The sequence below is a fragment of the Grampus griseus genome (assembly GCF_964374135.1).
Source record: "Grampus griseus genome assembly, chromosome: 1".
NCBI classification, from domain to species: domain Eukaryota; kingdom Metazoa; phylum Chordata; class Mammalia; order Artiodactyla; family Delphinidae; genus Grampus; species Grampus griseus.
Window position 1 is genome coordinate 133,839,048 of NC_139017.1, and position 27,813 is coordinate 133,866,860.

Consider the following 27,813-nt stretch of genomic DNA (forward strand, 5'->3'; position numbering starts at 1 on the left):
ACCTATGAGGAACCACTCCTGACATTTGTATAGTGTTTTATAGTTTACAGAAAGCTTTTCTCTGTCATCTGATTCCTCACAACAATCTTGTAAAATAGGCAGGTGGTATTTTCTCTATTTGATAGAATGATCTTGAGGTCAGGAGAGGTTTAGGGAGCCGCCTTGAATTATACAGACCAGCTGCTGACAAAAGAAGGACTTCAGTGCAAGTCTCAACTCTGTAAATCACTCTTTCCATTATTCCACATTGCCTAATTCACACTATTAAAAAAGACAAATTAAATTAAATCTCTGTTGGTATCTAATTTTTTTTTTGGAAATAAGAGCATGAATGGCCAAAATAAAAGTGCTTCAAAATAATGACTAACTCAAAAGTGTCTATAAATTATCAGTGACTACTTAATGTTACTGTAATCAAATTTCATTTGTTACTTTGAATTTTGGATTTATGAGGCAGAATAATTTATATGGATAGCATAAATTATATGGCAGTAGTTTCCTAACGTCATTTGCCTTAGTTCATGAAACCAGTTAAATATTGCTGTTTCAGTATGATGATTTAGCCAAACAGTGTGAAAGCAAAAAGGAATGTTTTGAACAGGAACTCAAACCTATTCTCTTCACAAATAGAAGAGAGTGTTTAGAGACTAGAGGCAGTATTAAAAAAAATAGAAGAGTTAAAGTTTTAAAGATAAAAAAAGTCCTGCTAGATTTGTTTGTTGCTAAAAGATCCTTTGCAGTTAACTTCCTGTTTAGGGGAATATTTTTTTAGAATAGTAATCAGTATCATTATTGAATACTTACCAAATGCAATGCATTGTATTTAAGTCATCTCTAGTCCTCTTGACAGCCTTGTCCTCATTTTACAGATGAGCAAAATGAGGTTCAGAGAGGAAAAGGAACTTGTTCCAGGTCACATTAGGTGAAGGTGATTCCAGAGACTGCAGTCTTGACCCATTATTTTCACACTTTCAACTCTGGGCCTTGACTGACTTTTCATGCTGCCTTGCATGTTCCCCTCGCCCCCCCCCCCCCCACCGCCAGATCTTGGTAAATCTTGCTTCCTCTTCTATTTCAGTTCTGCTCAAGGGAAATTAGAGGCTTTCTCTGACCACCCTGTGTCTATAGTAACTCACATATCTCCTCCCTCTCATTCTCTAACCCTGCATTTTATGTATCTTATAGAACTTATTACCACTGAAAATATTATATTTTTATTTGTGTGTTGTCTCCTCTCTCCCCAACCCCCCATGATAATGTAGGCTCCATGTTCATTGTTCATTGTTACGTCCCTAGTGCTTAGAACAATGCTTGGAATACAAAGGCAGATTGAAAGAGTGAATCATCATTATATCATAAACAGATATTTGTAGAGGCCTTACTATTTGTTCAGTGCTGTACTAGTACTAAGCTCTTTGTTTAAAGCCTTTCAATTTGGATAATCTTTAATTAGACCAACACAGTTTATAGATTCGTATAGTTTTTTGATAGCTGGGTATGCCATGCCCATTCCAGCTTTCTTGCCTTCATTTGCACAGTTTGTTTACTTTTCTTTCAAGATACACTGAAATCTCACCTTTGTGATGGAACTTCTGATACCCTCCCACATCACAGATTACTTTTTACCCTCCCTGAAATTCTATAGAATTTATGATTTTCAATTTGGTTTCTGCTTAGGCCTTCCCTAAACACCCTACCTAAAATAGTCTGTACATATTTCTATCCCCTTATCCTTCTTACTGTGTCTTCCTAGCACATACTGCTACCTGACAACATAGTATATATTATTCATTAATTTATTGACTATTAGAATGTAAGGTCTGTAAGTTCAGGAACTTCAGATTCATCTCTGTATCCTTAGTGCCTAGAACAGTGCCTGGTGTATACGACACAAAATAAATATTTGTAGAATAAAGATTGATTAAGAAATACCTATGTTATATGATATATCTGAATACTTGGTTTATAAAGTCTGTGTTTGAATCTTGTCAGTTTCTTAAGTCAGTGCTTTAATCCCTCTCACCTACTTGTTTCCTTTCCTCTAAAATAAGAATGATAAAATCTGCTTTGTAGAGTTGTATATAACCCTTAGTACAGTATCTGTTATAAGCACTCAGTAATTGTTACTGTTATTAAGTTCTCTGTTACTTAAACTTTATGTTGTACCATCTAACATGGTACATTAAGTATATTTAGTAAATATGTGTTTTGTTATGGAAACCTTATTTCTTTCATAGTCTTTGTGCGTTTCTTGATTCCTTTAGAATGCCCTGTAGTATCTGTTTCTGTTTTCCACTGAGAGCACTTAATATTTACTAGCATAATGATTAAAAACTAATATAAAACTTTCAAGCATTTACAAGGTAGCTTGTAATTAAAAGATGTTGTCCAGCAAAGTAAAAGAACCTAAGCAATTTATTAAAAATTAGAGTGTCTAATACTAAATATTTTCAATATATTATGAATATACCCTTTTTATTCAAAGATTCAGGCTTGCATTTGGATCTGTAGATAAATAACGCTCTAACTTCAGAGTCCTGGGATAAGTGAAATCTATTGAATTTAATATTGGGGAAGAAATGATACTTGTAAAACTCACACTATACTTGTAAGTTACTGTATCATTGAAAGATATTTTATTTCAGAAAAGAAAGTACACTTGGGTATTATGTATTAACGTTGTCTGTACACATTACATATTGAGAGGGGGTACATTTTTAAAATATTTCAAATATTAAAAGTTTCCCCCAGAAATCTTCTTTTATGTTTTTATTTATCCAAAATAATTGTACTTCCATCTCTTAGGGAGATATGCAAACCGAAATACTTAAATAAGACCTCAGTACGTCCTGGCCTGAAGAACTGTGGGGATGTTAATTGTATTGGACGGATTCATACATACCTCGAGTTGATAGGAGCAATCAATTTTGGATGTGGTAAAAATAAAAACCCAACAACATCTTTTACTCGACATTTTTAATCCTTATAGCACCCATTAATTTCTTTGATAGTTAGAATTCAAGTTAGACTTATTATAGATATAGAATACAGAAAGATGCTATAACGTTATAGAATAAATGTATTATTGAGATTTTGTTTTGAAACAGATTTCTGTTGATAAACTATATTTCCTTTTAACCTACATTGAAAATTGGTGGTATGCTTTTAAAGGAAGAATATTCAGTCTAACTGGTAGAAATGATTTAAGGATGCAGTTCTTTGTCAAGTAAAAGTAATTTTATGAAAAGTCCAAAGCCCATTTGATTTGGAAATACTGTGTTAATGCTAGAAATACTGTCTAGCAGTGTTTAAATAAAGAAGATAATTTATGAACCTCTACACTTAAATGTAATAAAAGTGCCAAAATATTTTTCGTGGTAGAAAGTTTCTTTCACCCTAGTTTTTCTCAAATTTAAGCATATTTTTAAATGTATTCCTCCCTTTTATTGAATTAACATGACAATTTTGAAGAAAGATAATAACTATAGTTGCAAAGTGATAAGTTAATTAGAAGCTTGTAACCCATAGTTTGAGAGGAGTATATTCTGTATTCTGTGTCTATGGAAAGACAACCAGAAAACTTCCTGTCAGAGATTATCTCATTTCATGTAGAGAGAGAATTTATAGTCTGCCCTGGGATCTGTCCTCCATTTCAGCATCCTTGTTTGCCCATCCTTGTTTAGGACTGGCTTTACAGGAAAACTAAGGTGTCATACCTTCCTTAGCCACTAAAAGAAAAATGAAATCATGTTTACTGTATTAGACTTGCAAAGTTAACAAAGTGGGCTTAGCACTCATTTAATCAGAAATTAAACAAATGACCCATTTCCTAAATGTTTCATTTTATTGCGATTGCCTTATAATAACAGCATACTTGTATGTGAGAACTACCAAGTAGCACATCAAATGTGTATTGTGGAAATAAGCTCATATTTTTTTAAAAACTTAGATATTGGCTTATAATTAATAGTATAGATGTGCCTTCCTATTTAACAAATGAGTTCCACAAAATAATAGATTGTTTTGTTTTTCCTGGATTCCAATAGAACAGGCTGTATATAACAGGCCACAACCAGTTGATAAAGTACGAATCAGAGACAGAAAAGACACAGTAGAAGCGTACCAACTTGCCCAGCGTCTGCAATCTATGGTAAGCAGTCCCTTCTCTCACTAAATGATCTTTCCTGATTGCTCCTTACCCTGTTAAGAAAGATATGCCTACTTCTCTTCCCCTGTTTAACAAATGGCAATCTAGTAGAAGAACATGTTTTCGCTTTTATTTCACCCAAGCCATTCACTTTTTTGGTTTCCATTCAGTTTCATGTTGATTTATGAGGCAAAAAACAAACCCCCAAAATTTAAAAATTCACACACAGACTTCACACAGAAGCATGATGTTTCGCTAAAGTGGTCTTAGACTGCTTTGTTTTGATTTCTGTATCTAATATATCTTTTTTTTAAATATATCTTTTAAAACTGTACAGTTTAGCTCTTTTTTCTCTTTCATTTGTTTTTTGTTTGCTGAAAATTCTTACCGTAAGATTTAGCTTTGTAGAAGTGCCATTCAAAATATTTTAGCCTTTATTTTTTAATTCTTGACGTTAGTGAGTTTTATAGTATCTTAAAATGCATGCATCTTATTTTGAAAATAAGTGATCCAACAAGTCTCCTAAAAGGCAGAGTCATATTGTGGTCTTGTTGACTTTACTGATAAAATAGGTTAAATTGGTAATAGGTAAGATAAATGGAAAAAGTATAGATGATAGAGTAGGTATTTTTCTCAGTGTTTAGGCTGTAAACCATTTCTACCTAGTTTATTTTTTTAAGAAAGGGTGTTTTCATATACAGTTGCTGGAGGTGGTGCTAGTCATACACTGGCTTCTGGCAGCCAGTCCATTTTAAAGGCTTCAGTACTGATGTTTGCAAAACTGGATATTACTAATCCAGTCAACCAACTTTATAATTTTTTACTATTTGTATTAACTAGGCAATCTTTTCCTAAGCCTGAGATATAATTATTTTGCTTCTAGTTTTCAATATTATACCTCTGGCTGTGTGTTCTTGCAAGTTTTCTACCACAAAGTCATTTTCATGGTGATTCTTTTTGGTCCTAAAAAATATTCTTGTCCTAGAGTTGTAACTCCCAAATGGTGAAAGGAAATGAAAACTAAAGAGAAATTGAAATGAAATTTAGAAAATCATCACTGATTTATTTCTGAGCAGAGTGCTAACTATTCAATGTAAATTAATAAAATATAGTCAGGCATTGCTGATCAGGTATTACAGTATTTTAATGGAGAAATTGAATTTTAGAAAATTATCATTTTGGTTTTGTGTATTAATGTGCTGTGATTTGTCCAAGCTAATTTTGTGACCTTTTGCTTTATTTTTAATTTCATCACAGCGCACAAGGAGACGTAGGGTCCGAGACCCGTGGGGAAATTGGTGTGATGCAAAAGACTTAGAAGGACAAACGTTTGAGGTAACTTTGATCCCTTCAGGTGACTCAAAAGTGAAAGTTGTTTTGTCAGTATACATTTGTATATCTTAATGTCACATATATTACCCTTGTTTTATGTGTGTGTGTGTATATATATGTCTCTTTCCCATGTTAATTTGTTTGCCTAGAAGTCATCAGTAAACAACAAAGAAGGCACTGATGGTACGGTTAACTAGGAGTTTGACTAATTTTCAGAACTTTGATTATCGGTCTCTATATTCTGGTCTCTAGCTCTGGAATATCTGCCAAGGTGCCAGGGAGTTGTGCCCTGTTCATTTCAGTAAAGTCATTGAATGATGTTCTGATATACCAGTTAAAATATCGTCCCATGCATTAGACGTAAATTGAATTACAAACGTTAAAGTATTATTTCTACTAACAAAAATTATGCTCCTAAAAAGAAACATAGGCAGTGAGTGTATGTGTGTATGTGTGCGCGTGTGTTCTGTGCATATATAATTTGTTTGTGAACAACCAGTGCAGTCAAATGGAAATAATATGTGAATGTGTACTTACTCGCTTTGTTACCTTGGGTAACTGTACCGAATCTCAGGGCTTTATTTATGAAGTGTGGATAATAACATCTCCCTCAAAGATTGTTGTGAGAATTAAGTGAAATAAAATGTATGAAGGTCCTAATACTCGGTACTCAGTAAGCCTTTGCATACACCAGGTACTCAGTAAATGTTAGTTCTCTTCCTTCTCTTCCCCATTCCCTGCACCCAGCCTCACATCTGAGCATTATTCTAGGCAAAACAATTAGTAACATATGGTTCCTGCCTACCAGGAACTTACATTTCTAGTAGGAAAGGTAAAACCTATGGTAAATTCCATGAGATTGGTCCCAAGAAATATAAGGTCCTCCCAAAGGGTGTGATCAGGGAAGGTTTCACAGAAGATGTGATTTTTCATCTGTGACTTGAAGGATGAGCAGGAGAATCTCAAAATGTGGAAATGTGGATGAGGCAACCCCAAGCTGAAGGAGAGGCATAAGCAAAGGTACAGACATAGGAAAATACCAGATATATTCTGGAAAAGGTACAGAGTTCATAAGGGCTGGAATATAAGATTGGTAATAGAAATGAAATGAAAGAGAATTATTTTATTTTATATTTATAAAGGACTTACTGTGTCAGACATTATTGTCAATATTTTCGAAACATTAACTCATTTAATCTTCACAATAACATCATGACATTGTTATTATTACTATTATGGTTCTCATTTTAAAGGTGAGGAAAACTGAAACACAGAAAGCTTCAGTAACTTGGCCAGGGTGCTGCCGAGTCTGTGCTCTTTAGCTTTATGCTGTTTTGTCTCTTTATTAACTTTCCCTCTCAGTGGTTGATGGACTCTTTGATCAAATGGTATTTTTTTTTTTTTTTTTAGCATCTCTCTGCTGAGGAGTTGGCAAGAAGAAGAGAAGAGGAAAAATGCAAACCTGGTAAATCTTCAAAAGTGCCAAGGCCAACAAAAAGGTATAGTGTGACATTATATAAGTGTGATTTTTTGTTTTTTTTAAACTTATCACAAATGATTAGAAAATGTATGGAAGGGATATCTGATATTGCAACATTACATTGTCCACATTAAGTTTAAAAATACTGCTGGGGCTTCCCTGGTGGCGCAGTGGTTGAGAGTCCGCCTGCCGATGCAGGGAACGCAGGTTCGTGCCCTGGTCCGGGAAGATCCCACATGCCGCAGAGTGGCTGGGCCTGTGAGCCACGGCCGCTGAGCCTGCACGTCCGGAGTCTGTGCTCCGCAAAGGGAGAGGCCACAACAGTGAGAGGCCCGCGTACCACCAGAAAAAAAAAAAAAATACTGCTGAAGGGGCTTCCCTGGTGGTGCAGTGGTTGAGAATCCGGAATCCGCCTGCCAGTGCAAGGGACATGGGTTCGATCCCTGGTCCGGGAAGATCCCGCATGCCGAAGAGCAGCTAAACCTGTGTGCCACAACTACTGAGCCTGCACTCTAGAACCCACGAGCCACAACTACTGAGCCTGCGTGCCACAACTACTGAAGCCCGCGCACCTAGAGCCCGTGCTCTGCAACAAGAGAAGCCACCACAGTGAGAAGCCTGTGCACCACAACGAAGAGTAGCCCCTGCTCGCCGCAACCAGAGAAAAGCCTGCGCATAGCAGCGAAGACCCAACACAGCCAGAAACAATAAATAAATAAAATAAAATAATAAAATAAATAAATTTTTTTAAAAAACTACTGAAATTTTTAATTTCGGAGACCTTGAGCAAAAGTGTTAATTTGTTCATGTTCAGTGAATATAGGATCCAACGTATGTTGTAAGAGGGCCTTGTTTGTGACAGGTGGTCATTTAACTTCTAGACATTATGAACAGGTAACCTCATGAAATGACTAATTCTCTCTTTGATTGATGCTGAATGTTAGGTTTTTTCTTTAATAATTTAAAATATTTAACTTGTAACATTAAGGGTCACCAAATAAGTTAAATGCCTTGATTTTGTAAACCCTCACTTCTTGCAGATGACCCATGAAATACACTATAGTTTTGGGGGGGGTTTTTTGTTTGTTTGTTTGGTTGGTTTTTTTTGTGGTACCCGGGCCTCGCACTGCTGCGGCCTCTCCCGTTGTGGACCACAGGCTCCGGACACGCAGGCTCAGCGGCCATGGCTCATGGGCCCAGCCGCTCCACGGCATGTGGGATCTTCCCGGACCGGGGCACAAACCCGTGTGCCCTGCATTGGCAGGCGGACTCTCAACTACTGCGCCACCAGGGAAGCCCTAGACTGTAGTTTTGTCAGCGTCCCTTTAAAACAAGACATCCAGGAATGCCACTTGGTTATTTTCAATGGAAAGAGCCCTAATACTTAACCAGTTGTATGTCCCTGGGTAAGTTACACAAAGCCTTTATAAGCCTTGGGTCCTCATTTATAAAATAATATCTATAATAGCTAACACTGTTGGCTATGTTTTAAGCACTTCATATATATTAACTCATTTAATCCTCATAACAACCCTATGAAGTAGTTAATGTAATCATTCCCATTTTATAGATGAGGAAACTGAGAGGCACAAAGAGGTTGTGTGACTTGCCCATGCTTGTTAATGGTGGTGTTGTGATTTAACCCAGGCATTAAGGCTTAAGAATCCATACTCCTAACCATTACATTATATATCACCTCTCTAAAATTAAAATCAAAACTTAGAGTTGTGAGAATAAATTAAATGAGATTAACTATGTAAGAAAATACAGTTGTCCATAAGCTAGGACTCCTCATCTAGTGTCCACACATTTGATTTTCTGGATCTAAATGTGAGACATACTTACTGTAATTTCAAGTCATTCTTCCAGTTTGTGAGGACCTTTTTGAATCCAGATCCACTTTTCTTCGTAGCTTTGAATCAACATTTCAATAAGCTTGCCTTTTCTATCATTGATCACTGATTAAAATGTTTAACTGAGATAAATGTAAACCTCAGACATCATTGTTCAATGAGCTATATATTACCACAATTAACTCTATTTCTTCATCTTATGCAGAAGAATAATCATAGCAGATGTCTTGCTTACATTTAGTAACAGTATATTTGAGTCTTTATGAGTCTGCTAGTTTCTAGCAGATCATTCCTATCAAAAATGAAATTTAGGCGTACCTGTCATGACGTATTTTCATGAACCCATTATTGTTCTTAGTAGTCACCTCTTCACTTGCTAAAGGCTCACAAATCAGCTGTTTAATAACCTTTTCTAGAATTTTCCTGATACTCAACATTTAATTACTCTGCTTCTTTTTTTGTGTTTTGAAAACAGACCCAATAATTGCCTATTCCTAGTCCTCCAATAATTTTTTCATTCTCTGTGGTTCCTCAAAAAGGGTTGATGGTGGTTTCACATGATGGTTCTTCAAAGTGCTCTGGGATGCATATGCTTTCTTTCTATTTTCTCATCTATCTTGACCTTTCATTTCTTTTTATTTGCATTGACTAAGCACTTTCTAACTTGAAGATCTTCCTCATTCAGCAAACACTTTTTGAATGCCTACTGTGTGTCAAGCACTGTTCTAGGTACTTGCAATACAGTATTCAGCAAAACAAAGTGTCTGATCTCCTAGCACTAAGTGTCTGGTAGAATAGGAACTAAATAGTTCTGCTCTTTTCCAATTGTTAAAATGAACATATTCGCTGTTTGTTTTCTCTGACTGTAGCCTAAAAACACTTTAAATATTTTTCTCAAACCTCAATTCTTTATTGGCCAAAGCCTTTCTAATATTTCTCTCAAATTTGCACATGCTTTTGTATCTAGCCTTGCTTAGGCGTCCCTCTTTCCATCTTTTATACTTTTTCATTTTAAAAGATGAGTTTATCGTAGAACTTTTGATATCCATTAATTTCTTTAACAGAACTGTTTGTCATTTATTCATTCAACAAATACTTACTGAGTCCCTACTCTGCTGAACACATTGTACTGACAGAGGTGTTTCTGAGAAACTTCCATCTTTCTTGAACTTTGTTTCCTATCTTATGTCAGGTTTAGGTTTTCATTGAACTTTTGAAACCTACTTTCAGTGTAGGACACATGTCTGGCCATTTATAATGTTCTCCTCGTTGGGTGTTAAAAGAAATTAAGACAACAAAACTACTTTTTCCCAAAGGTTATGTTGTTCCCCAAATATTTAATCAAGTCCGAAAGAAAAGTGCTTCTTTCAAAAGGGTTGTATCACAAGAAGTTCTCCTAGTTTAATATTTTTTTCACTTAGACAGAATTTAGGTTTAGATTATTGGTACACATTTTCAAATTTGTAAATGAATGTTATTTTCCTGATTATGTTATTGAAATTATATTAGGAATGATTTTTTTTTTTCTTTTTCCTTTTCCAGCTCATTCGATCCCTTCCAACTGATACCTTGTAATTTTTTCAGTGAAGAAAAGCAGGTACTACTTATTCATCACTGAATGACTGTAAATAATACCCTCCTCTCAGACATGAAATATTTCTTCTTTCTCTGTGTGTGCAAGGCATGTGTATAAGAAAGGTTGGATAAGGCAGGGTACACTGAAGGTCAGATGAGTGATACAGATGGAAAATGAGAAAAGAATTTCTGCATGCTAGGGCTTTGAATTGTACATGTATTTCTTTAAAAGTCTGATTTGTGCTGAGCCTTGGTTGGTGGTGAGAGCTTGGTGTGATAGATAAAGGAGAAAAGGGTGGGCATTCCGATAGGAAGAACAAAATCTCTATTTTTATGCTCCCCCATTTTTTTTTTTTTTTTTTTTTTATATTTCAGGAGCCATTTCAGGTGAAAGTGGCTTCAGAAGCACTTTTAATAATGGATTTGGTAAGGATATTATATTGTGTTTACTTAGTTATTCTGATTTCTATTCTTGTGTATTTTTATTGCAGGCATAAGAGAGAGTATGGAAGACGTGTATTTTGGATCTTAACTATCCTCCTTTACAAGGAATCTAAAAAATAAGTCTTTTCTTTTGGAGAAAAGCCAAACAATTGCATGTTTCCATATTTTAGAGAAAATAAATTAATGTGAGTTTTTGCAGACTGTTTATCATCATTAACCCGATTTTAATTTCCTAGTATTGTTGTCTGCTGCCTTCTAGATAACTGCAACAAAGCACAACTCTTATAATTTGGAGACTCCTTGTTTTGCACTAAACTACAGAGATCTCCAATGGTTGTGTGTGTTTATGGTGTTTTCTATAGGAGGACCCAGAGTGATTTTTACTTTGTATCCTTATGATACCTTTCCCAGTAGGCGGAGCAAATGGTATCTTCATTTTGTAAATGAAAAAAATGGCATCTTGGAGTGTTTCAATGTTTGGTTCAAAGCCTCTCAGCTGGCAGTACAGATAGGTCTAAAGTCTTAAGTCTCTGTGTGCTGAGCCTAGCATCTGGTTCCTCTACTATGCTATTTCATTTTAGAGAAGCATAATTACCGTACTTGTAAATGACTCTTCTATGATAAGTGAGATTTATTCTGATTTTTTGGTCAGGTGGGTTTGGTTTGTATGTTTGGGCTAAGTCTTATCTTGTATTTCTTTTAGCATGCTCATGTTTCTATGGCAGAAGTGATTGGTCTGTTAGGAGGAAGATACTCAGAAGTTGATAAGATAGTTGAGGTAAGTTTTCTCTTAAAATTTTTAAAATTATTTAGCCCTGCTGCCATACCAAATATTTTTATAGATTTCAGTGTGTATAATTAACATATAAACCTTATCTGTGATATAAATGAGAATATGCAAATGTGGACAGTTATATATTCCCAGAGGTGACTGAACATTCCATATATTGAGCACCTGTATCCTTTTACCACTGAGAAAGAGGGAACATTACCAGGCCTCAGTTCTTCATTGCCTTTGCCAATTAAAAGCTTCAACTCCTAAGAGGCCAGAGACCAGGAAGCATGCGATAACCTTATAATTGAAACTTGGTATACATCATTTTGCTAGAAATTATTATCATAAGTAATAGGGGTCATCAAAAGACTGTGTTTAAACAGATACTATACAGGCCGACTTGGGAGACTAACCCGTAACTTGTCTTGAGTAGGAAAATGGATTTTGAGTTCCTTGCATACAATCACACTTTTGGAGAGTAATTCGTTTGCAAGTTAAAGGCTGCCTATTATATAGGCAGATAAAAGGCTTGGCTTTTAAAAGTTTCTGTATCTGTGTATGAAAGGACTGAAACAGTAGAATTAACAAGATTTCAGTATAATCATTTAAGGATTAATCCTTTATAGGTCTGTGCAGCAGAACCGTGTAACAGTCTGAGTACAGGACTACAGTGTGAGATGGATCCCGTCTCACAAACACAAGCCTCGGAAACCTTGGCTGTCAGGGGCTATAGTGTTATTGGATGGTATCATTCTCATCCTGCCTTTGATCCTAATCCTTCCTTACGAGATATTGACACTCAAGCCAAATACCAGGTGTGTTTATAGGTCTTTTTGTATGTAGTCTGTAAATGATTGCATATTTTCTCCCCTCTCGTTGTTTTCTGTTAAATAAATACACGTTTAACATTTCTAGCAAAGTGATTACAAGAGTAATACATGTTTATTTAAACACTTAGAAAATTAGCTATTCTGTTTAATATAAACAAGACATCAAAGTAACAGTGATAATTCCCCCCAGAGCCTTTAAAAATGAAGGAGATAACTAAGACAGGGACTGGGTACAATTGAAATAATTGGAAATATAATATATTTTGCACCTCTGGAAAAAACAGAGTTTTGTTTTATTCTGCAATTTTATGTTTGATATCTGGATGTTTCTGCTGTAGGCAGCTGTTTGTAAATTATTACCATATAGATAAAGATTACAGCTGAGGGGCTAGTGAATATAATTTGTAAATGCATTCATGGCAAATATAGATTTTGCAGGCCAGGTGATCTTTTTAAGGGTGATCTTTAAAAAAAGAATCTGTTCAGGTTGGGTTGGACATGTTTTGGCCTGAAGATTTTAGGGTATGGAATAAATTTAGTTGCTGTTTGGAAGTGAAGTACTTTTGCATTCCGTTTTCCTCTGTTGGATGTTTAAAATGTTGGTGTGGGTAAATACTGAGTTTTAAATTTATGTGGTTGAAACTAATTATACTTTTTTTTAAATTGTAGAGTTACTTCTCCAGAGGCGGTGCAAAGTTCATTGGAATGATTGTTAGTCCTTATAATAGAAATAATCCTTTACCTTATTCTCAGATTACCTGCCTGGTTATAAGTGATGAAATTAGCCCAGATGGCTCTTATCGTAAGTTTTCAACAAAAACAATCCTACTTCTACTTTCATTTTTTTTTTGAATCTTACAAATCACAGAATTTATACCTGTTGAAAGCAATTTGATGGAAAAGTTTTTGTCCTCAACTAGGGAATCACTGTTTGCATACCATGTAGTGCAGCCACCCTCTTTCCTTTTATGATTTCCTTCTGCATTAAAGTTCCCACTGTGTTACCATGGCCACTGGGCAAAAACATTACAATGTAGAGAAAGCTTATGGCCAAGCAGTGTGTGTGTGTTAGGTCCTGGAGACATTGCAGTAAGCAAAACAGACAAAGTCTCTTCTGTTCTCTTGAAAATTCTTGATAAATGCAGATTGGCTTTCTCTGCAATGACATTCAAATGAAAAAATAATAATAATGAAGAATAATGACCACCCTACCACTAGCTATCCATGATCTCCCAGTTTAGGCTCAACAGTGCCTAACTATTTTTATATCTGTCTCTCTCAAGAAAGAATTTGGTTGGTTTAGCCCATCATATGACTTGGTTCCTTTGGGATTTATGTCCACTGCTGTTCAGTCAACTGGCTGGATAGAGAATTAGTGTAGCAGACTAGGAAAAGTAGGGGAGTGTAAGAAGCGAGTGTGGATGGAAGGAAAAGATTAGAGGAAACAATTACGTCTCTAGGATACTGTCTTTTCGTCCTTAATACCACTGCTCTAGTTGACTGTCCTCTCTGGATACTGTCACTCTACATTTTACTCTTCCCCATTAGCTCATGAGCCCCTTGAAGGTAGATATGATATTGTACTCATTTTTCTATTCTCAGTTTCTAGCACAGGGCCCAGCATAAAGTAGGTACTAAATGAATGTTTAACAAATTAATTTCTTCATTCTTAATAATGTCACTCAGATACCCTCTCTTAATAATGTCACAAAAATACCCTCTTTGGTAAAGACCCCAGCACTGCCACCCCTCATGTCATTTACTATTAGTTGCTCTATGCTTCGTGCACCTGCAACATTTGTTTCCTGCCTTCGTGGTTGCTTTCGTGTTTTAATATAATTTATTTATTTAGCCTTTCTCACTAAATTGTGAGCCCCAAAGAGCAGGAACTATGTCTTCTTTGTATCTCCTGTAGTACCTAATCAGTTGCCTTACACCTAAGGAGTGGTCAGTGCTTTATAGGTTTTTGTTGAATGAATAGTATTGACATTAACTTTAGTCCAAAATGCCCATTTTGAACATATCACATGTATACATCATTCTTTACGCCAGTATAATTTTACAAAAAGTTAACAAAAGGAAGAATCACAATGAACTTGTTCTCAATTTAAACCGTGTCTTACTGTCACATTCTGCTAGATTTGGGGAGTGAGCCTCTACTCTGATGCTGTCTAATACAGTCACATGTGGCTATGTGTGACTGTTTAAATTAATTAGAATTAAATGAAGTTTAAAATTCAGTTCCTAGAATCCTACTGCTGGCCAAAATGAAGTAACAAGGACCTGTCTGAAACAACCAAAAAACTGGACAAAATATAGAGAACAGTGGTATTTAGGATATAACATCAGACAGTGAAAGAATATGATTCCTGAGAGATGGGAAACAAAGTGAGCCCAAGTTAACCTAGCTTATTGACTTAAAAGAACTTCCAGGTGTGGCACAAGGCGGAAACCCATCCAGAGCCTAGCAGACCCTGAGTTGAGGTGATGGAGGTAAGAGCAAGGAGACCAGGGCAACTAAATTTGCAAGACATTGTACCAGAGAGCAGAAAGCTGCCTAGAGAGCAGACTCCAAAGATTTGTAGAAGGTTCAAATTTATTATTTAGCAAGATAAAGACCGATGCCTGTGTGTGAACAGACTACCCCAAATGGGAAAGAATCACCTGAAAGATTAGCGGGCACAGTGCTGGATTCTCACATAAGCTACTGTCACAACACACAAGTATTCCACGTTATCATCATTGCAGAAAGTTCTCTTGGGCAGAGCTGCCTCTTACATGACTTGACCATTGTTAACACTGCTTGTTAGGTCTTAATCCTCGGTTCTTCTCTTTGTTCTTCTTGGAAACCTTCTGGTTCAAGAATTAAAATTTCCTAGAAGCCCTGGGATACCTTGTGTTACAGTACTTTGAACTGGATCCTTTACTTATTTATTTGTTCATTCATTGATTCATTCTTTTTTTTCCCCCTCTAGTAGGTGTGTACCCAAGTCCTATCTTTACAGTATGTCTAATGGTCAATCATTTTCTCTGTTTGTAATAGGCCAGAAATATACTTAGTGATTCGTTTTATTCTGACACTTTAGTGAATAAAAACAATCAGTACATATATGTATAATTGAATCACTTTGCTATACACTTGAAAATAACACAACATTGTAAATTAACTATACCTCAATTAAAAAAATAATAAGCATATCAAAAAATAATCAGTACAAAAAGAAATTTTTTACTGGTTTTAGTGCCGTTTTTTTAACTTAGAAGATGTTCTTAATACCAAATAGAGATGTATGACGTGTTGTGTGTGTGTGTGTATTTTCATGTTTTTTTTATGAGCACAGACTGAAAATGTATTTGTTTATTTACCTCTCTTTTAGTCTCATTTTTTACTTTCATTAAGAGTAGGAGTTGCTTACCTGGATTCAGATCCCAACTCTGATATTTATTAGTTATTTTACCTTGGGCAGGTTACTTAATCCCTCTCATTCTCATTTGCCAAATCTGTAAAATGAGAAAATATTATTAACTTGCTTACAGGAGGTTGTAGAGGCTGTCGGTAATGTATGTACAGTGCTTAGTAAATAATAGGTCTAAAATAGGTAGTTATGATCATAGCTATTGTCTGTGCTTAGTAGGTAATCAAAACATATCAAGTAAATGATTGTTATCACAGACGGAGTTTGTGTAATAGCTTATGTACTATAATGTGTCACTCTTCTTAAGTTCCTGGAGGGGGAAAATGAAATGGAAGAGAATTGAGAAATGAAAAAAGGTCAGTTATCATCAGGCTTGCTGTTCCTTTCTCTCCTTCCATACACCTGAAAAAAAATGGGGAGAAAAAAGCCTTTTTAGGGCACATTGACAAGTTATGCTTGTATTGTGTGGAAGTAGAATTATGATTTTTTTCTTAATACCTTCCCTAATACCTTCTGATTTGCTGACATTTTGTTTACTCGAAAAGCCTACGATGGCAAAAATGCAAGTTGATAGGCGGTATAATGTAAACATTAAGAACATAAACTCGAGCCAGACTGCCTGGGTTCAAATCCTGGCTCTACCTCTTACTAATTAGATATGTCCAAGAACAGGTTATTTAATAACTAACCTTTCTGTGGCTCAGTGTCCTCGTCAAAAAAAAAAAAACATTGGGGACAACACTGGTAGCTAGTTTATGTAACTGGCCTTACATCTATATAAAAAGCATAAAGCCTGGCACATAGTAAGCATTATATAAGTGTTATTATTATTATGGTATTGGCCTTTGGTAATGAATCAGCTGAGCCTTTAATATACTGCAAATACAATTACATGGAGATTTTGAAAGATATGTGAGAAATGTCTAAGTAGGCTCATCTTTTGGTATTTTTTCCTTTCTGACTTACGTACATGATGTCTACCCCTTGGACTTGTTTCCTCCAGAGTTTAGCATGACTCAAGTGCAGTTACTGCCTCTCCAGAATTAAACCTAGCCCCTGTCTAGTCTTAGATCAGCGTGTAGAGGGAGGTGGAATGAATGTGGGCTCAGAAGTCGAGCAAGCCTGGTGGGATTTGAAATCCAAGCTCTTTGCTTTACTAGTGGAAAGAGCTTATTCAACCTGTCTCAGCCTCAGTTTTATCTGTTAAATAGGAATAATGCTACCTACCTTATAGCAGTGCTGTAAGCTTGATAACATGTGTTTAAAAAAAAAAAATCACTGGGATGGAATATATCTTGGTTTGCCTAGGTCAGTCCCAATTTAAGCCTGTGGTTCTGGCACAATTATTAATAGTGCCAGCTTTCACTCCGAAAGTGTCTTGGTTTGGATGATAAATTATGTGATCATCTTACCTGTCACAGTTCCTTGTATAGAATTGTCGTGCAAATGGCACTTTTACTTTTCTTTATTAATTGCTTGGCATTAATATACTTGATGAACCAAGTTCAGCCAGGCAGTGCATATTTAATGAATGCCCACTATGTTTAACGTTCTGTTTAGCTGGTCTGCCAAGCTGCGGTTATGAAAACACGGAAGGGAATTTTAAGTAATTAAAAGGAGATTGGAGATTTAAGAAAATGTAAAATGTAAAAATGTGCTGCTTTATGCTTTTCTAGGTTTACCTTATAAATTTGAAATACAACAGATGTTAGAAGAACCTCGGTGGGGATTAGTGCTTGAAAAGACAAAATGGATAATAGAAAAATACAGGCTATCCCGGAGGTATGTACTGTGGTTTGAGATGGTTGCACATCTGCAGTGTTTCTCATTAAATCACATTTTAGGGAAAACCCAAGTTAAATATAAAATTGTGATGTATGGCATCAGTGATAGTTTATTACAAAACTGATTCGTTTATAGTATTTGTTTCATTGGTTTGTTTTCATATTTCTTCCAACAGCAGTGTCCCCATGGATAAAATCTTTCGCCGGGATTCTGACCTGACTTGTTTGCAGAAAGTAAGCTGCCTTCACTTTAATTGGTTTCATTGCTCACAGATTCTAAAGCTATTCATCTTGATGTGTTTTCCCATGATGCCTAATGCTTTGTGGATACGCTTTTCTGTGTATTTCCTTTATTGCTTTTTCCTTTCTAAAATTAATTTCTAGGAGATAATTAGTAATATGTTTTGGTACCCATGCTTGCATATAGAAATGATGCTGTTTTAGAAAAAATTTGTCCATGTTGTCTGATAAATTTCTTAGCACATTATTATTGTACACAATGGAGAACATTTTTCTTATTTTATTAAATTCAAAAGTGCCATGTTTCCATTTAGCTTTAACAATTGATCATTTTTAAAAACGGTAGTATATATCTAACAATTAAATTTAAATGGTCATTTTACTTAACTTTCTGGTAGGAAAAAAGAGTCTTGAATTATTTTATTTCACTTCTAGTTTTGTTTCTGTGAGTATAATGAATTTCAGTAAGATTGGCAACATTGGTCTTTTTTTCCTTTGGTAACAGTTTGGGAATAGAAAATTTTTAAATTTCTTTTTAATTTTTTTTTTTTTTTTTTTTTTTTTGGCTGCGTTGGGTCTTCATTGCTGCACATGGGCTTTCTCTGGTTGCAGCGAGCCGGGGCTACTCTTACTGCAGTGCACGGGCTTCTTATTGCAGTGGCTTCTCTTGTCGTGGAGCACGGGCTCTAGGTGGGCGGGCTTCAGTGGTTGCAGCATGCGGGCCCTAGAGCATGCAGCCTTCAGTAGTGTGGCACGCGGGCTCAGTAGTTGTGGCTCTCAGGCTTAGTTGTTCGTGGGATCTCCTGGGACCAGGGATCGAACCCATGTCCCCTGCATTGGCAGGCGGATTCTTAACCACTGTGCCACCAGGGAAGTCCCTCTTTTTAATATTTTTTACCCCCTCCTATTACAGCCACTTTTTCTTTGCTCTGTTGGAAGATTAATATGCACATAGACTAGGATGATAGACTCCATCATCCTATTTTTGAAATGGTAGAATCCTGTATTTTTATGTCCATAGATTTTTATCCCATAGGATGCATGGCTTTGTACATAAAACTACTAAAAACAGAAGCAAAGTCACAAGTTTGTCCAAAGTAGAAAGCATCATACATGCAATTTCAGTTTTATCTCCTTATATAAAATCAGAAAGGAACTGCACCTCACCTCCTCTGGCCTCTACTGCGAGTCCCTGGCACTCTGGGCCAACGCCTGGCAGCTGCAGGCCCAGCTGGGTGTCCCCTCGGGCCCAGACTGCCCTCTGCTGACCCTGGTGGGGCTGGCTGTGTGCCACCAGGAGATGGAGGACCCCGGGGAGTCCTGGGCACGCTGTGAGAAGGCCCTACAGCTGCTGGGGGACAAGAGCCCTCACCCTTTTCTGGTACCCTTTCTGGAGGCCACAGTGCAGCTCTCCTGGCACCTGGGCCTGGACAAATGCCAGTCAGAGGCCCGGCTCCAGGCCCTGCAAGAGGCAGGCCTGGTGCCCACACCACCCCCCAGTCTCAAAGAATTACTCACTAAGGAGGTGCTGGACTAACATACCTAGATTTAAGGCCGCTGTGGGGAGAGGCGCTGCCCCAGGATGGGGGTGGGGTGAGGGCAGATGAGGACAGGGACAGCAGTTGGGAGGCGCCTGGGGTCCTGGGAACCCATAGAAGTTCCACAAACAATTTGTAGCAGACTGAAGAATGTGCTGCTTCTGTTGAGCTGGGCTCAGGACAAGCTTTGCTAAGCATTCCTCAGCAATGGCTTCCTGCACTTCAGCTGTACAGTTATTAAACACATGTCTATCCTCAATCACCTTTAAGGAGAATGTTTCTCGTTTAAGCATTAGAAAATGGGAGATTTGGAAAGGGATAAAATAGTGATAGTGATGCAAACCCTCTTCTCACCACTTTTTGTGTTTAAATATAAAACTTTCCTTTTCAACTAGCTTTTGGAGAGTCTGAGGAAAACTCTGAGCAAAGTGGCCAATTGCTTCATTGCTGAAGAATTCTTGACTCAAATAGAAAATTTATTCCTTTCCAATTACAAAAGCCAGCCAGAGAATGGAGTGGCCGAAGAGAAGTGTGCTGTGGAGCCAAAGGCGCTGTTAACGTGACTATTTTAAAGTAAGACGTCTTAACCGCGACACAGTAGACCGTACTTTCAGAGTTATAGCCTTGAAATTATTGTAATTTAGTTAATAGTGGTACAGCTTTGATTTTTTGTGTGTGTGTGCTAGTTCACGAAATCCAAATTTTGCCACGTAAACCATGTGACAAGAAAGAGATATGGACTGGGACTTGTTTTCATATGTGGCGCTTAGTCCTCCTCGGCCTGGTCAGCAGGGTGTGGACTGAAGGGCAGCCTCCCTGCTGTCTTCAGATTGATAAGTGCACTGTGTCTCAGATTTTTATTTCCCCCTGAACTAGTCATTCCAGTTTTGCTATCTCCTGTCTCGTGAGGAGCACTTCCATTCTTTTCATGTGTTTTGGTGAGGCTTGTTTATGGTTGCAAATGAGATACGGGTGGGTGGTCACAGCGTAATTAACATGGTTGAGAACTGCTGGTTTAATGAATCTAAGGACATGCTGTGGGAGGACAGGGGAGGCATCAGGAGAAAAATCTTCAAGACAGGAGATCTAAAGGAGAGAATCAAATTACCAGTTTTTTAATTACAGATATTTGCTTCCATTTTATTGTATAACAACACTACTATAGGGTATGCCATTTTCTCAGCTGAAACATTTTGTATGGATTTCAGATACATAACATAATAAGCTTCAACTATAGGTCCACTTATGTTCATTTGTGTGATAAAGGCTCGGTTAACTAGAACACAGGTAATCATAACTCTTAAACTAGACTTTTTTTTTTTTCCTACTACCTGCTATGAGGAAAAAGAGGCAGATTACAATAAAGCTTAAATAAATCAGACTTAATTTTAAAAACAAAAAATCCTTCCAGGACATACTATGTATTCTGCCCCGTTTCATATACTTGCTGAATCCAGAACAGGGATCAGTGGACTTTTTATGTAAAGGGGCAATTAGTCAGTAACTTAGGCTTTGCAGGCTACACACCATCTCTATCAGACATTCTTCTTTATGTTTTTTAACAGCGCTTTAAAAACATAAAACCATTCTTAGCTCATGAGCCTCACAGGAAACAGGTTGCTGGCCATTATCTTCCAAACCCTGCTCCAGAGAATTGCAAACATTTAGAATTTATTTTCAAATGCATGAGCCTGAGACATTGAAAGGTCTTGCATCATCTTCAAACAACAATAAAACTAAAAATTGTGATTTACATTTAAATTTGTTTTCAAATGGAAGTTAGTAGTGATGCTGCCTGATTTATTCTGATAGATTTTAGTTTAATTCTGTTAACTAAAGAATTGACTTATGTCCTTTTCCCAAGCATTCTTATTAATATCAGTTTTATTACTTCTAATCTGCATATGATTCTGTATTTTTACCTTTTTTGGTTTAATGAACATCCAAGGAAAATAAGTCAGTATTGGAAGGAGCAGTGAGCCAGTTTTAGATGACCTGGGTCTTGACTCAACCTTGTGATTTGAGGGATATAGTTTACCTTCTCTGGGCCTAAATTCATGTGTAACCGAGGTCTGAATTATCTACCCTGCATCCTTTCAGGTCTAAAATCTTATGATTCACTCTGATTGTTGGACTTACCCACCTGGAGCTTGTATTTTGAGATGTTACAGTTCCCAAATTAATGAATGTTTTTAAAGAAAAATGGTAGTATTTTCCATTTTTCTATATGTATTTAGGATAAACGGTGAAACATAACTTACAAAGCAGTTACTTTTGGGACTGGGCTTATTAGAGCTATAGACCAAGAATCAGGAAACCTGAGTTCTTACCCTAATTCTTTTACCAGCTTTGTTGTGTGGCAGTGGTAAGATCACATAAACTTCTGGACCTCAGAATCTTCACCTATAATTCAAGGGCAGAAAGTCTGTGATTCTGTAAAAGGGTAGTGATTTGTTCCTTTCTACCCCTCCTTTTGACATACTTTCTTCGTTGTATCAGGAACAGATCCTAGAAAGTGGTATTAGTTAGCTTTCTTGCTTGACATTTCCCAGTAATATTGATGAATTGGGGTTGGAAAATAGTGGAAATTGATAAAAGTTCTGTTCTCAGTCTGGGTCCTCTGCATGCTAGTGGTTCACCACATTTAGTAACCTAAGCCATACTGTGAGGAGCTCTCAAAGGTGGTAATATTCAGAGTTTAGAGCTTTGAGAGAACAGTTTTTGAAATAATACTTTTTTTTCTCATGATAGAATACATTTATGAGAAAATATTTTTTAAAAAGCAGAGAGCACAGTTAACATTTTGGTATAAATCTTTCCCCATTTTTTTTTTTTGCATCATGTAATTTTACATTAAAATCTGATATCTTCCTCCCCTCCTTCCTCATTCATTGTTTTTTTTTTTTTTTCTCATCATATTCTTAAAACATTTTTGTAACTACAGGTGCCCACATTCATGTCACTGCCAACCTTGGCCTGCTGAGGGCAGTAGGAGCCAGGCCTTGAGAAGCACAGAGGAAGTCTAGGGCTGAGGGTGGCAGTGTAATGCGGGAAGTTTAGGAGGCAGGGTCTCAGAGGGAAACCTACCTCTAGTAATGTTTACAGAGTGAAGATGGGACTTGAAAACATCCAAGTCTCTTCATCCTGATTTGGTTCTTTCTTTTGCACAGTGACAATAAAATAATGAGCTTAATTTATTTTCCTTTTCCAGCTTGCCTGGTGGAAATTGACACAAATACTTCACTCGTATTTGACCTAGCACTCTTAAAAATCTAATCCCAAAGTAACATTCAAAAAAAGAAAAATCAGTGGAATAAGACCCACAAGATCAGACTCTCCTTACCCCTCTGTAATTTTAGCCTTGAACCATTGGCCCTCAAAGCAGCTTTATGATTTTCATAGGCCTTAGACACTTTTGCCTTCTTAGGCCTCTTCTTGCATAAAAAATTAGAAATTAATGTTACAGTTGCATTTGTATAAAATGAATTTTATATATAAACACATCCTTAAATCTAAAAGTTTGGTTTTTTTCTTATGAATTTAAAAGAAATTAAAACATTTTGGGGGGCCTCTAAATGTATTATGGGCCTGAGACCTGGTGCGTAATAGATAAGTTGGCCCTGCCTATACTATGAAGGGTGCTATTGGGAAAATGGCAGTCACTACCCTCTCCCCTATAAGCCCACCTCACAAACCCTAGAGGAGCTTTGCCACACAGCCAAGAACATTGCAATATCTGCAGCTTTAGATCCATAGACTTGAACTTTGTTCTTTACTGATGTGACCAAAATTCAGGAGTGTTACTTGGGACCATTCATCCCCCAAAGAACGATAGGCCGCTGTGGCTAACTTCAGTTTTCAGGTAGATATTTTATTCTATTCTTAATCAATAGTTTTGAAACTCATGCCACATGTCCTGCCGTCTTTTCTTCCTGCATTTCCCTCAAGCCCTTTATTTTCATCCTCACTCCCTCACTTCTTACCTGACAGTGTATAGGTACAAGATCCTTCATTGTCATGTGTTGAAAGCAGGGCCTGAAGAATAGAGTTGAACAAACCCATTCATATTTCCCAGAAGCTGACTAATGCTGCCCCAGCCCTCTCTTCATAACTTTCCTCCCCCAAAGGACTGGGGCAAGGGCTGTGACATGCAGACCATCTGGGCAGCAGAGGAGGCTGTGGTCTCAGCATGCCAACCTGAGTGGGCTTCCTGCTCTTCAGTTTACCTTCTTCTTTGTCTTGCTGGGTCCTAATGAAGTGAGCTGGAGGACCTGGAGGAACTGATGCAGTCAGGAGGCCCTAGAACTGATGCTTTGTTCTGTCCCTACAAAAGAGCCATAGGACACCTGGCCACCCGGAAGGTAGCTACCATCCTCAGGTCATCAACAAGCATCCAGTTGGTGGGTTTCTCAGTAGAAATTAAGTCAGGGTACCCAAATGTTGTGGGGTTTTTTTTTTTTTTTTACCTACACTCTTCTCTACCCAGAGCTAGGCACTAAATCTGTAGAGTCACAGATTATGACATTTAGGAAAACTTTTTTCTCACAAGCACGAAGAGAAAAGCACATACATTTGTAACATCATCTGTTTCGTCACGGTTAATACAAAATTTAAGAAAGAAATTTGATCTGCATCTCCAATTTACCAGTGGTTTAATAGTTTTCTTACAAATTAATACCACATTTTGGAATATTTCCAGAAAATCACTGTGGAGAATAATGTAATATACTTTAGCTTAATTCCTGACCTTTTCTTAAATGGTTTTATGTGTGCTGTTCCCCCAAACTCTTTGTTTTTTCATTTAACCTATAATTTGTGCTTTCTGGTATTTTCTAAATCTTATCTTTTAAGCTACCTTAAATCCTTTCTGGAGCAAGGCAAAGAATAAATATGTCATCCCCCCTAAGTCAGGAGAAAGTCAGAATATCCCAGAGAAGCTGTGATTATGCCAGGGGCTCTATACCAAACTAAATTTGAACAGGTAAAATGAACTCATGGTATCTGGGTTGTTTTATTTTTATACCTTTGACTATATTTATGAATATATTCATAAGAACTTTAATTTCAGCAAAAAATGCCTGATCTGCCGTCTTTGAGGTTTCCTGGGGTACTCTCTTAGGAATTAAGAAGTATGTTAATTATGATCTTATAGTTTGTATTCCTGTTTCATAGGTTACCACAGAACATTTGTTTCAACCTATGGATTATAAAATAGTATTTAGATTGTAGCATGATTTAAATAGATAGGTCATATATATCTTTAAATTTGTGGATTTGATGTGTAAATTGTGTATTATGTATAAGTTTACTATGATTATTGGTAAACCTGTTGCTCTTGTTTTCCCCAGATGTTATCAGTGTTTATGGATTTCTTTATTAGTTTGAATTTTGGAATGTTCTGTAATAAGATATAATGATTTCAACTATTTTGTGCTTTTAAATATGCCATGTTGTCTATATCTGTAATAAAGAATATTGTAAATATTAATGTTTGTACAATTATTAAAGCTTTTCTTCAAAATGATTGAACTCTCCTCCTTGTACTTATTTTATGTACTGTGACATAAAATATATCATTTTGAGCTTTGGGGTTTTAGCTTGTAAAATTTAAAGGGAAACATTCTGAAGATTCTATATAAATAAAATTTTGAAAGTAAAGTGGTGAATCATTTGGTTGCTTTCTAAATCAGCAGCAGCATGGACACTGAATTACAAACAATGCCCCATTAATTCAGCAAACATTTGTTGAGCATTGTAGGGGCACAAAGATGAATGTCTTGCTTGCTTTCCACAAGAATCCTACTACCTACTACCTAATAAGTGGGCAACATAAAACCTAACATAGGTAGCTAAGACACTAGGATACAAACCGAACTGATTATAAATGCCTGTAAGACTTCAAGGGTCAGAGGTGTTTAGATAAATGAGAATTCTCTAGAATGTAAGCAGTGAGATTAATTGCTTGGAAGAGATCGCCTTTAAACCAAAATGACATTTGGGGAAGATGTTCTGTAGGGAAGTGATCTTAGAGCATAGGCATGGAGGTAAGGGATGAAAAAAGATTTAGAGTGGCGAGCCTTTGGCCAGAGGGTAGGGTACATGAAGATGTTAATTATGAAGGTAATTCACATTCAGTCAACTAAGGATACGAAAGGTATAAATTAACAGAAAATTCTCACCTTAGAATTAACTCATTAACTGGTCTTTAACTTCCCAGTCCTTATTTTCTGCAAAACCTATCAATTTCAAAAACAGAACAGGATCAGACTTGTGTATATTCAGTACATATGTATCTTCAATGTCTGTCCTTTTATTGAGGACTTCTTTCCATCTCAGCACATAAACATCTGTTCATTCCTTGCAAGAGGTACATAGCATTCTGTAGTATAGATGTGCCATAATTAATTTGATCAGTTTTCAACTGATGAACTTTAGATGTTCCCATTTTTCTATGAAAAATAACTTTTGTTTGCACACTTCTAAAATTTCTCTGAATAGATTCCTAGGTGCTTAATTGCTAGATAAAGATCTATGTACCCCTTACATTTTGTTAGTATCTACAAAAAAAAATTTCAATGTCCACAAGCTAATTTTTCTCATAGTAGTACAGCCACGTTCATCATCTTGTTTACAGAACCAATTTGAATTCAGGCTCCTAAATGAAAGTAATTTAGGTGGCAAAGTATAATAAAATCCTAGGAGTGCTAATTCCACGAGGCTGTACAGCTGTTATGGATTCCTGCTAATTAAGCATTTGCTATAATTTTCTGATTGGCCAGCGTCATAGCCTGTAGCTCCAGACCAGCATTGTCCCACAATCCAATTTGTACTGTAATAATGGTTTTTCTTACTGTTGCTGATGTGTTTCTACATCAATGATTCTCAATTATCTTCCTATAGAATGCTAGCTTAAATACAATATTGTCCATATTTGCAAAGAGATATAGCTAAATAAAAAACTTGCTTTTGTCTTCCATATTTTCCCTGCTATCAAAAATGAACCTTATCAGTTAATAACTCTGATAGCTGTTACTGGGTATAATCCATGATTCCTCTCCCACCTTCCCCCATTAACAAGTTCACCTCAAAATGCGGAAGAATTGGACAGTTTCTGAAAGCGAGTTCACTGCTTAGTTCATTTTACCTAGATTAGTGATCATTGAACATTCTTTTGTTCCAAAACACCTCATAATTAGGACTCAGCAGTAACTGTGGCATCTTGAACCATCAATAACCAGAAGATTGTCCACATCAGACTCCCTTTGTGTAACAAAATAAAGGAAATCTTGATAAGACCTTTTTCAGAACCATCTTCCTAATCACAAAACAACGAGTAGACTAATCTTCTCTGTCACAACCCCCGCCCCCACCCCCAACCCCCCGCACCGCCAGACAGAGAGAGACAGGGAGATTCCTTTCAGGCAAAACCTCTAATTAGATTGCAACGTCACAGATTTGGAGAGTATGTTAGGATAATTAAAGCTAGCTGCTAGAACAAACCACCCCTAATTTTCAGTGTCTTAACACTGTAGGTTTATTTCTCACACAAAGTGCACTGCAGCTGTTCTGATTGGGTGGCTCCCCTGAGCAGCTCAACTCCCACAGGTAATTCGGGTACCCAGATTCCTTTCACATGTAGCTCTGGCATCTTGTGACTCTGAGTAGCACAGGTGTAATCCATTTGAGGACAGGTCGAGAAAAAACAGAATCACACATGATAATTGACCTTGGCTTGGAGTACACACATCGGTTTTGCTCACATTTCTTTAAGAACTAGTCATATGGTCGTACGTTGATGCCAAGAGGGGCTGCTCAATGGAGTCCTGATTGCACAGCTGCTTCACAAGATTCTACACTGTGGAAGGAGAACACGAATCTTTGTTAGTGACTAGCCATCTCTGTTACAGATGGCTAAGGTTGGTTTTATAAAATGTTATGAATTCATCTTCAAATGGACTTTAAATTACTGTGCCAGAGCCCTAGTATTAAAAGAAAATGGGTAACGTATCCGCCTAAAATCAAAGAATCTTAAAAGTTGGAAAGGACCTTGGAAACGTTTAGGCTTAGAGTTCTATCTTCTAATATGAAGAAACCGAGGTCCATGGAAATGAAGCAAGGCATCGCCCAGTCATACAGTCAAGTTTGTAGAAAGACTACGTCTAGAAAAACCACAGTTTTGCTATTGCACCATTCTTTTGAGTGATTCCAAATTATTTTTAATTTCATGGCATAAAGAACTACTCTGAAGATATGTGCAATTCAAATCTTCAATATAATTTATGTTTTAATTTAAAATGTAATTTTGTCTTTCAGAACTGCAAGATCTAATAAATGCCCAGAACATGACTTTTATGGAAAAGTTGACTAAAGAATTACTATTAGAAGTGATATAATTAATG

The 27,813-nt window shown here is 36.7% G+C and overlaps 1 protein-coding gene across 1 annotated transcript in view; it reads left to right on the forward strand.

Annotated features, from left to right (window-relative positions):
* Window positions 1-24,916, forward strand: part of MYSM1 (Myb like, SWIRM and MPN domains 1) — a 41,158-nt gene extending 16,242 nt beyond the window's left edge. Inside the window, exons 9-20 of the mRNA XM_082655540.1 lie at window positions 2,806-2,936; window positions 4,047-4,150; window positions 5,405-5,482; window positions 6,890-6,978; window positions 10,355-10,409; window positions 10,763-10,813; window positions 11,535-11,609; window positions 12,233-12,421; window positions 13,106-13,238; window positions 17,529-17,634; window positions 17,813-17,870; window positions 19,810-24,916. Coding sequence (XP_082511666.1) covers window positions 2,806-2,936; window positions 4,047-4,150; window positions 5,405-5,482; window positions 6,890-6,978; window positions 10,355-10,409; window positions 10,763-10,813; window positions 11,535-11,609; window positions 12,233-12,421; window positions 13,106-13,238; window positions 17,529-17,634; window positions 17,813-17,870; window positions 19,810-19,977 — 1,237 coding nt within the window. The 3' untranslated portion in view covers window positions 19,978-24,916. The remainder of the gene's footprint in view (window positions 1-2,805; window positions 2,937-4,046; window positions 4,151-5,404; window positions 5,483-6,889; window positions 6,979-10,354; window positions 10,410-10,762; window positions 10,814-11,534; window positions 11,610-12,232; window positions 12,422-13,105; window positions 13,239-17,528; window positions 17,635-17,812; window positions 17,871-19,809) is intronic.
* Window positions 24,917-27,813: the final 2,897 nt, after the last annotated feature.